At 39.5% G+C, this 10,927-nt stretch overlaps 1 protein-coding gene across 4 annotated transcripts in view; it reads right to left on the bottom strand.

Annotated features, from left to right (window-relative positions):
• Positions 1-351: 351 nt before the first annotated feature.
• The window catches only part of scrib (scribbled planar cell polarity protein), a 77,639-nt gene continuing 67,063 nt past the window's right edge, over positions 352-10,927 (bottom strand). For 2 of the 4 annotated variants that reach the window (XM_015395815.1, XM_015395818.1), the window contains 7 exons: positions 10,196-10,315; positions 9,694-9,750; positions 9,188-9,244; positions 5,928-6,008; positions 1,461-1,529; positions 1,256-1,309; positions 352-810 (listed from right to left, as the gene is read on the bottom strand). In XM_015395815.1, the coding sequence (XP_015251301.1) occupies positions 637-810; positions 1,256-1,309; positions 1,461-1,529; positions 5,928-6,008; positions 9,188-9,244; positions 9,694-9,750; positions 10,196-10,315 (612 nt within the window). In that variant the 3' untranslated portion in view covers positions 352-636. The remainder of the gene's footprint in view (positions 811-1,255; positions 1,310-1,460; positions 1,530-5,927; positions 6,009-9,187; positions 9,245-9,693; positions 9,751-10,195; positions 10,316-10,927) is intronic. The other 2 variants (XM_015395817.1, XM_015395816.1) reach the window with 2 other exon arrangements.

Genomic DNA, 10,927 nt, shown 5'->3' with positions numbered 1-10,927 from the left:
TTTTCCAAAACAACATGTCTGAGCCATCGTACAAGTGGTTGTACTTCCAAACCGCTCCGAATCGAGAAGGACGACCACACAGACAGCTGGAAAGGCCTACCAAGGACCAATCACAGCTGCTTTTTGTCTGCGCACTTCCACTTGAGGTCTGCGCGGGTTTGCGACTGTCCGGCACGTAGTCAGGATTTTTTTGAGGTGAGCAACGACTGCTGCAGGGCCTCTGTGAGGGGGGCGTGGCCGCGCACAGAGGCAGATTCAATGGATGCAGAGGCTATGCGTCAAAAGTATAAATTGGCCTTAGATAGATCCTCATCTTTAACCTTAAACGTATCCATGTACTGCTCTGAAATACTATAGTACTCTTCTGATTGATTCCTCGGTTAAAATAGATTCTAATTCTTTCTCAAATCTCTTTAAAATTACTTTAACTAATCAACACAACTAAAGAAAATACAAAATATAATCAGATAAATCCTGAAATCTGATAAAAAAGGCGGTTTTACAACCTTATCTGCTTATCAATGTGAGTTTTTGGACCCTCACCATTTTCTTTTCCCTTATTAAATTGAATCAAGGTTTCATTTTGTTATGGTCTATAATGCACCTTGGAAATGTTACGCTGTTGTCTTTATGGGTCTAAGCACCTACACAGGAGATTCTTGAGCTATTCAAACCAGGGTCGTTTTCCATAAATGTTTTTTCTAATTGAAATTTAGTTTCAAAGGTAATCCGCTGTTCTTTCCTACTGACACTCACTGATGATGAGGTGCTGTCCTTAGCAGTGGGAGTGGCAGTGTAATGAATGTTTGCCTGTGGAGAAGACAAAAAATTATAACAAAATGAAAATTTGACAGAGCTCTACGTTCTGCAGCGTCTATTTTAAATAAAAGAAGCATTAAAAGGAAGAAATATAAACTAGTGTAGCCTCTTTAGGACAATGCAGGGCCACTTAAAGACTCTTCCCAAGCAATTAAACTCAACCAGATTTTACCATTTTCTACCCCAAAAAGTGGTAAAATTATCCTCTTAATAATGATTGTGCAAAATGTTATCAAGAGAAAATATAAAGCCATAGCTGGTCAGCAGACAAACCGTCTTTGAGTGATGCATATATAGTGTGAACAGCACAAAGCATCAGTAATGAGTTTGCCACAGAGGAGCATTCGCATGCTTGTCAGCCGAGAAGGGCTGAGGAAACTCTAGAAATTATTTTTAATTGATGCAGTCTGTACAGGGGGCCACAAAGCCCACTTACAAAGCGGGTCTCCCTGCCTGCACACAGGGAGCTGTTGGAGGAGTGGTGGCTGGGCTAAGGGTGGGGAAAAGGGTCAAGAGGGACAGCTGTAAAATAGCTCTGTTGGAGAGCTACAAGTGACTCATGAATAATGAGAAGGTAAATTTGAAGGATGACAGGATGGTGGGTGGTGAAATCTGGTGGAAGACGTGTTGGAGCAGCTCACCGGCTGGATGGTGGGAGAATATGGTGCTTCCCTGACAGGACTGTCTGTTCTGGTGTAATCAGAAGGTGTCTGGAGAAAAACAAGAGAAATTAATTAATGAGCTGCTCACATTTTCAGTCAGGAAACCAGAAATTCTGCAGTATTTAATACAACCACAGCTCCATCTGGACGTAGATGGACCTTTATTAGTAAGTAATCAAAATGTTGATTTATTTCAGAAATTCAACACATCGTAGATATGCTATACATAATTCAATTCTATTAGAAAATTAATGGGATGAAGGCAACTAGCAGCAGCTTCATAAAAACCCTGGTTTCTTTGCTAATATCCTTATCCGTGTCTCATATCTTCTGCTTGACAATACTCTGTACAGATCCTCTTTAGGCTCTCCTTGAAGCTCAATTGTCATGGTAGATGGTGTTGGTCTACTGTGTTTTCTAAAGTCCACAGTCAAAACAACCAATAGTTGACATGGCAACCCAAACCATCAGCGACTGGAAACTCGGATGAGTTTTGCTCGACGCCTTTTTGTACCAAACTTTTTCCTTTCATTCCTTCCATTTCATGATTGGTGTTCATGTTTGGGATACAAAAAAAGACCTGCCTCTTTAGCTATGACCTGTTGAGTCTTACCTGCCATTTACAGGTCGTTGGTAGTCTTCTGGTTGATTGTATTGACAAAAATATTTCTGTACTTAAAAATCTTTGAATTAATCTTAAGCAGAAAGAGGATTTTGAAAGGCTGTTCCTTTTTTTTCAGCTGAAATTCTGAAATAAATCAACTTTTCTATTAAATTTATTAAGCTGAAACCTGTAAAGGGTTAGTCGTATTGTGAATATTTAGTTCAAGCACTCGCTGGTTAACATGCACTCCTCTGTGCCGTCCACATTCCTTCCTGCATTATGACCTTCCTTACAGCTGGTGTGCGGTTAAAGATCCTGAATTTCTAAAGAAATGCCACAAGCTGTGCTCAAAGCAAAAGCGTGCCATAACTTCTCCTGATCCAGAGAACCATACACACACAGGCATGGCCAAACATATCCCAGGGGAAAATCATTTCTTTTCTAAATTCTGGAACAACATAAGCTGCTTTGCAAACAGTAACACAGAAATCTTTTATATCCGAAAACTTGGAACTGGGAAGTTTTTTTTATCTTTTTAGAAAAATGCATAATTATACAGAAGGAGCACAGTGAAAGAAACAATGCACAGCAACACAGCATGCTGCCTCCAAACTACTCTCAGCATCTTGCCTTGCTGAATAACCAGGGCTGCAGCTTTCCTTGCTGGCCGTAGCCCACAGGGGGCCCGGACAGGATCTGCTCTCCAGGTGGAAGACCTTTCCCTTTACGGTTCGCTACCAGGAAGGGGTTTTCCCTAAAGCACATAGGCTGTGAGTCCACCAGGCATTCCTCTTCCTCCTCAGGAGAAACGGCCGGCATGGAGTCAACAGCTGTGGCTGAGCCTGGACTGTCATTGATGGTGGGCGTCCCGTTATGGGAGAACTGGAATTCCTTGAGATAGCTGTGGTCTGTGAGGGGTTCGGTGGGTTTGACCAAACCGAAGCCTGCTGGTTCTAAAAGGGCTCCGTGATTGGCCGGCAAGGGGGCCTCCATGGGAGCGGTCGAAATAACAGAAGCAGAGAACTGAACAGGAGCAAAGGAGAAGGAAGAGAGGACTCACAGGAGAATATAGACCCACCAACATTCAAAACTCAAATGGAATAAACAGAAGATTTACACACACCTAAACTTTATCCTCTCATAATAAGGGATAAAGCTTCTTTCACTTGTAAAATGGATAAAAATGTACTTCTATAAATCTCATGTTATAAACAATGATATGTTGAGTATATCCTAAGGATTCAAAGTAAATTCAGGTTTGTAAAAAACAAAATGTTTAAACAGTGATTTCTGGCCACAAAAAACTTAAACTTGAAATAAACCAAATTGAGTTTATTGTTTTGGTGTGGAGCAGCAAGTAGTTTTACAGAGAGGAGCAAACTGGTGCAGGACTAGTTATAATCAGTGTGCAGCTCTAACCAGTCCTTTAAAATAGGAAATTTAAACTAACAGTGCCAAACCCACAAACTAAAGTAAGATGAGGAGAAACGCCTGTGGACCTATGAATAGAAAGCTGACCCAGAAGCCTCAGGCTGCTATAAAGAGTGACTTGCATCACTAAAGCTCTTCAAGCCCTTCAGATGAGTTTCCAAACCCATTTCTTTTAAGTCCTAACTGGTTGTGTTTGCTAACATCCACATTTCAGCACAGTTTCTGCTTAAAATACTCTTAAACTGTTTAACAGGGAGGCTGATTATTTTGCCTCATGCTAACCGATCCCTGTATTGTGTTGCTGATTTAAAGATGAATGATGCATTTCCTAGCTGATGCTAATATAAGGAGAAAAAAAAAGAAGCAAATAACATCTGCCAGCTGATTGATTCTTTTTCTACAGCAAAGACTCAGCTGACTTTACTCTGCAGCCTTACATGATATGTTACAACACTATGAAATGATCAGCAACAATGACGATAGTCTGATTAAAGGCGAAATGGTGACACAGCTCTCCTGGTAATAACCCTAAGAGGCATACGTGTGAGCTTTCCAGGGCTGGAATGCGAGTCAGTGACCTTTTGGCAGCGACGCAGACGTCTGTGAGCGACAGCTGGCTTTTAGAGGAGAGGAGTCAGGCCACCGGCTCGCCAACGTGCCGTGGCACTGAGAGCTGCACAGCTGGGACCCAATAGCAGCATGACGATCAGACGCAGGCGGACGGATCACTGAGCTTTTAGTTTTAGGGAAATCACATCAAGGGAAATTTGATCACAGGTCCTTGTTTTATTTAGCCCTTAAGGAAAAACTGAATAGTTTGGCAACAGCAGAGAGGTTCTTAATGAGGTTCATCTATCACACCGTTTAGCTCACCTCTAACCTGCTCATAGTGTACTCTAATAAAATAAAAACCTCTACCAGAAGGAGGATATAACCAGTTCTTTTGTTTTTTTTTATGAAGGGAAACTGATGCAAACCAGGTAAAGAGGGTATTTAAAAAAAAAAAAATATATATATATATCATATAATTAATTAAACCACCTGAAATTAGAGAAATTTCTTTCTGACTAGTCTTTAGCTGATCAAAAATAATTAAGAGGAATAAAGTAAACCAGGGTAAGTGCCTATGTAGATAATAGAAGTAGGCGGAGTTGAAATGGCAAAGCTTGGGCGCTGAATTGGAGCACTAAGTGATAATGAGTAAATGGACCTAAAGTCCAACAGATCCTTGTTTTGTTTGGCTTTTAACTTTCCCAGCAATGCTCCAAGGACAAAGGAGCGACACTACAAGGCTTTCAGTAAAATAAAATGATTCTACTGCCATATTTAGTCTGCAGCTCATATACAAACCACTAATTTGCAATTTAATTAAAACTCCACAATCTTCTCTACCAAGAGTGATACTCTGTTGTTAAGATTTAGAAGTTCCTGTACTCTGGCTTTCACAGGCAGTTACAGGTAAAATATCGAAACACTGAACCACGTGGCTACGGATCCCACTGCAAGAGCAGCTGCTTATGACATGTACGTTAAGTTCTGCTGCACTCAAAACAGTGATTTACAAATAGGACACTAAACAGAAGCCAGCTACAGCTCAGAAAAGTTGATTAAATATTATTTAACACATTTAAGAGAAAAAAAATTCAAGTCAAGTTGAAAAATAGAAGATATATTCAAGTAAAAAAAAAAAAAAACAGTTTGAAAGAGGCAAAGAGAGGAAAGAAGAAGAAGTGGGAACTTACAGCTGGATGGTAGAAGGGTAAAGCTGGATGTTCAGGACTTTCAGAGCTTGAACCTAAACGTTTCTCTCAGAGGACACCGTCCCCACCAAGCAGACACACTCAGTCCAACTCAGAGCCAGATGCACGTTTAAAATATCACCAAGAGGAGGCCCGCTGATAGTGGGCAGCTGTTCCCCTCCCCCAAGTTGCCCTTCCTCTCTCACGCTTTATTCTTTCACCCCATCGGACCGGGCCTGCACTTCTTTAAACAGAACCCTGTGCTCATCCTGAAGATGTTCACTCCTTTCTAATCAGCTTTATTGCTTTACTTTATTTAGTCACATAAACAAGATTCTTCATCTAGCTGCGATCTGCTGCTTATATTAGACACAGTAACATCATTAAGACAAGTTCTGACTCTGAGCCATCTAAGAATCAATCTGAGGGATTTGGGTTCTCGATCAGGTCCAACTGATGATCTCAGGGTCACCCAGAAACCTGACAGATTCCAGGAGGGTCTATTCTAAGCCTCTAACCAAGGCCACACGCAGCAAACCAAGAATTTACAACCCCAGGGGCACCGACCCAGTTTTAAAACATGTCAATAAGTTAAATCCATCATTCATTCATGTAAGTCCTGAACTGAATTCTGTTAGTTTGTGCAACATCTGGGAAAAAAAAGAGACTCACTTTGTTGACTTTTTGCAGGCTGGTGGTGGGGAGTGCAGCCAGGGTTTTGTAGTCAAGTTTTAAAGGTCCACCGCCAATGTTCTGGTGAAAATAAGAAAAAACTAAGGTAAGAACAATGTCCGACCAGTATACACACAGATTACCAAAACAGTAAATGGATTTCTTTAGTGTCTCCGTTCTGTCAGTAACTGGGAAACAAAACCATCAATTTGTTTATTGATGCATCAAATACATGAAGAAGGAAATCCTCTCTATATAAATCTATGTAAAAAGATCTTTGATTAGTATGTCTAAATTCAGCTAGTAGGGGTTTAGCAACAGACTGGGCTTAACTCCGTCATGCACACCTTATAAGCTAACCTGGTCTAAACCAGACTGATGCATGTAATTCCTTCTGAGTTTGTGAATTCACAAAACTCGTAACAATTCCTCTTGCTTGCAAAATAACGTTTCCAATCAGGAAGACAACAACAAGAACTAAACAACATGACCAGAGTGGTTTTTAGACCAATTATAAATATACGAGTGGTGCTGCTGACTGAAAATTATTGCATGAATAAACGTGCATAGCTTCTAAGTGTGCTCAGAAAGTTTCCAGACAGGCTTATTTTTGCATCTCTAGTTTATTCTTAGAACAATATCCTCATTTTAGCCTCAGCTAAAATAACTTCTATCAATCACAGCTTTTATGTTTCAGCCTCACTTTAACCTGCAGAAGCTGTTGTTTCAGTTTGCTCTAAATGCTGTAGGTGGCCTTAATCCATATGGATACATGTTCAGGGTGAAAAGAGAGACTTCTTGATGATGTTCTGAGTCTTTCTTTGAAATTAAAAATCACAAAAAAACTGTGTTTCTAGGACACTTATCTTACAACTCTTCTCCAGGTTAGCAGCCGTTTGATAACAAGTCAGCTTCTGTTCATTTTAAAAATTTAACAATGTTCCAAGGCCAATAAAAAATTTCTGGCATAAAATCTCACAGAAAGAGACATTTCTTTATTCTTATTTCCACCCCATTATGCCCCTTTTTTTGGAATAAACTGTTTTAGGGTTGGGTCACTTTTATGCAGATATGTTATACCCTTATATTACCACAATCTCAGTTTACAGTCCAATCTGGTTAGAGTAAAGTTAAAAATTGGCCATTGATGATATGTTGGCCTCCTGTCAGGTTGGTGATGAACCCACCAATCGTGACGAATCATCGGTGTTGTTCCGTCACCTTAAGCAAAGCCTGCAGCTAATTTCCATCATTCACATATTTACATCAGTCCTAGCATTTAATAACCAGCCGATCTACTAAACCAGTTGGGCTTAATGTCTTTGGTCTATTAAAATCTAAAACATTATAGAGAACAGACCAGGTTACACATTAAAGGTACATTTTGAATTCCTTTACCTGGAGGGATAATTTTAGGTCTTTTAAAAACAAGGACAGAGTACTAAAATCTTGTCCCTTTCTGAAAATGTCCTAAAATTCTATATGGAACCAGTTAAAAGTAACTAAATAAACTTACCGGTAAGTAGAAGCAGCTTTAGTTTCGCTAATCTAGAATACTCTGAACTGAGCGCCGCAAGTTGCTTTAAATCAGATAATAAACATATTATTTAGAGCGGCTTTTGACTGTGCTATCTAAACATAATAGTTACGTTTTCAGTCAAACTTTTCTTTAATTTATGTCATCATCAGCTTTTTTTTCCTTTATATAATAATTTAATTATTCATTTTTATTTGTTTTAATTACTTGTGTTGCCTTTATGCCTTCGCAATGTACTTTTTTTTTCTCATCTAGAGCACTTTGAATGATCTAGTACTGAAGTGTGCTGCATCAATAAACATCCCTCATCAAAAGAAAAAACACAAAGAGCTGCACTTAGGGAAGCCCTGATGACTAATCAAATGATATCCAACATCCCACAGCTGGAGCTGTAACAAGGAGAGCAGTAAACACGGTTCATCACTGCTCTTCTTTAAAAGGACTAGAAATTTGGAAATGTTCCACAACTGAAGTTAACCAACTGTCTGGAGTTTTTACAGGAAAAACAGGCCAAGCAAACAGAAATACGTGAGCACAGAAACTTTTAATCCTCAACTTTTCATTGTAATTATAGCTCAACATCTCATAGTCTTGACTTAACCTTATCCTATATTATTTTTTGTGTAAAACTGGTATATTTGTACAGTTTGTTTTCAAGGTTAATCTCTTGAAGCCTAACTTCAATATTTGACATTGACGTCTCCCCCCCGTTTCGATAAATAAGCACTCATCCATCCGTTGACAGTGGATGCTTTCATTTAGCCCAGCATAATGTCATCTTCTATTAAGGTGTTATTTCATTCCATTTAAATCTATTTATTCATTTAATTTAGGACAATAAGCATCAAATCAAACACGTTGGCATTGTTATACAGCTAAATTTGTATCCGATGTCCTAAGGCAGGTAAGAACAAGAAGCATCCAACACAAAGGACAGATTGAATTTAAAGTTGTGCTTGAAAGTTTAGATATCCTCCCATTAAAGAATATGATAAATTCAAACTAATAATTCAAATAACACATCACTGAAAAAGTAATAAAAAATTACAAAAATGTAAGTAAAACAAAATATTGATTCTGAATTTTTTATCTTGAAGAATTATGACAAACTCTCCCAGATAAATGAAAGTACCTTGCCTTTGAACAGTGAAGCCACAAACCTGTCAGCAGATGCAGAAGTCTTACTGAACATTTGCTGAATAATACAGTAAACACCTGATTTCAGTGATTGTGTCAAAGTGTTGCTAAGCAAAGTTTGTGTCCAGGAGCTCCATCAGGTTTATTTACTTGTTCTATTTGTTCTAATCTATACCATATCCATTGTGTTCCTTTTTATCACTACTTTTGTCAATTTCAACTTACTGGCAGCTGATTTGTTTCTAATGGAAGGGTATTTAAAGCATCAAAAACAACTGTAACACATTTCTTCTCTTATGCTACAAACCTGATGTCCTCTTTTCATTTCTTCTGTTTTGGATACATTTTAGATTTCTAGGCTCAGCTACACTGTCTTGATGGCTCCATGCCTTTTGTCATTCTACCAGAATAGTTCCCCTTTCCAAACTTTCAAATTAAAAGATATTTTGAAATTGTTGATCAGCTAATTACTGGTTCTTCTTTAGTAACTTTCTGGTAGAGAAATATTTCCACAGCCACTTTTGTTCATGTTTGCAGCTCAGTCTGCAGGTTTGTTCTGATGACATGCCTCTGAGCAGGGTCTCACCTCCGTCTCCTCTTCTAGCAGGCGAGTTGCCTCCTCACGCTCCAAACGCATACGCTCCTTCACCATGAGAGGAAGAGGAGCAGCAAAGAGGAAGACACCCAAGCGCACACAGAGATGCGATGAAGACGGAGATCATTTACAGACGAGGAAAGTATTTTTGCAGATGAAGGGGTAGGGATAAAGCAGCAAAAGGAGGTGGAGGGATGATTATGTGTCACACCAAACACACCAGAAGGAGAGGTGAGAGAGAAAGACAGGAGGGTAAGAAAGAGCAGAAATCACACCGGTTAGAAAGTACACTATTCATGTTTCTATGGGAGCAGAAAAAGCATGCAAAGTGAAACATTGCAGGGACAACTCTCAAACAACACCCACACAGGGTGCAGACAGGAAGCTTCATCCATTCAGTCCCTTTCTCAGCTATGAAACCATATTTTCCTACTTCCTCGTTTGGCTAAACTGATTCACTCAATGTTAACCATTGAACCATTTCCAGTTAGACTCACCACTTTCTCCATCTCTTCTCGCTCCCACTGCGAGGTCTCTCTGACCATCTCAGACTCCTGCAAATAAAAAGTGCAACTTCAAACAGAGGTTGTTTTTCTCTCAGCAAACCTCAGCAGAGAGAGGACTACATGTAGAAGGGACAGTAAGCCATGGCCTTTAGCAGACACATTCCCTCAGAATGGTCGCTGTTCCAGCAGCCTAAATTGGCCAAAAAAACAACCGTGCCGATGCTTTGTGGCAGCATGGGTGTGTTCCACATGGCGTGCTCTAGCTAAGCTGGTGAAATTCCACCTCCAAACTGCTGCTGCAGCACAATTGTTGCACAAAAACATTTGATTCACCCAGTTAGTGATACTGAGCGACACAGCAGTTCTTCATAGGTGACATTTTTCTGTTCAGCTCACTCCGTTTGGGCTCTATGAGGTTTGAAATTGATGCTGTTGTTTACTTGGTACAAACCGTGAAACTGTAGAGCAGTTCACTGTAGGATTTGAATCATACCTTCTGTATGATTTCCATCTCCTCTGGGCTCAGATCCCGGTCTATAGAAGAGATGCTCTCCATACTGTTCTTGCGCACGATGCCTGTTGCAAACGGGTTGGCAATGATCCCTGGAGACGCCTGGGAAAAAAAGGAATTATTTGATTAAGAGTTTTGTTTCACTGCTCACTATTTTTTTTAACCATTTCTGGTAAACATCTAGAAGAATTGGCTTAAAATGTTTTTAAGCTTTACTGCCCCCTACAGGTAACCATCTTGTTAGAATATTACAAGGATCATTGAAACAACATTTGGTGTGGAAGTTGTTACATTCGGCTATTTTTTGTTGTTGTTAGCTGCTAAAAAAATAAACATGTAAGAGAAGAAGCTTTTTAGAAAGGATGTATATCAACTGTTCCAACAGATTGGTGAGCTTCAACAGGGATTTACGGTAAAAATCAGAAAACAAGAAGCCGAATGCTAATGCTAGAAAAGTTGCTCTGTTTTATTCTCATTCTCTCTCTTGCTTTCGTTAGACTTGTAGTTCTATTTTGAGGTAAGGTGAGTGCACCAGTAAATTGTATAAATGGTCGCAGTTATAACACATTCCCTACTTTACTAGTACTAAGAGTGTGACGCATCATCAGAGGAGGAAAATGAAGGGGAAGATTGAGTAAATGGCAATAAGCTAAGAATGAGACGGCGGCTGGACATCAACAGACTTTCAAAATGGTAGTTGTTAAAACTGCTTGT

Source organism: Cyprinodon variegatus, unplaced genomic scaffold (genome assembly GCF_000732505.1).
Source record: "Cyprinodon variegatus isolate N-32 unplaced genomic scaffold, C_variegatus-1.0 Scaffold762, whole genome shotgun sequence".
NCBI lineage: Eukaryota > Metazoa > Chordata > Actinopteri > Cyprinodontiformes > Cyprinodontidae > Cyprinodon > Cyprinodon variegatus.
This window is presented reverse-complemented; position numbering and strand designations above follow the sequence as displayed.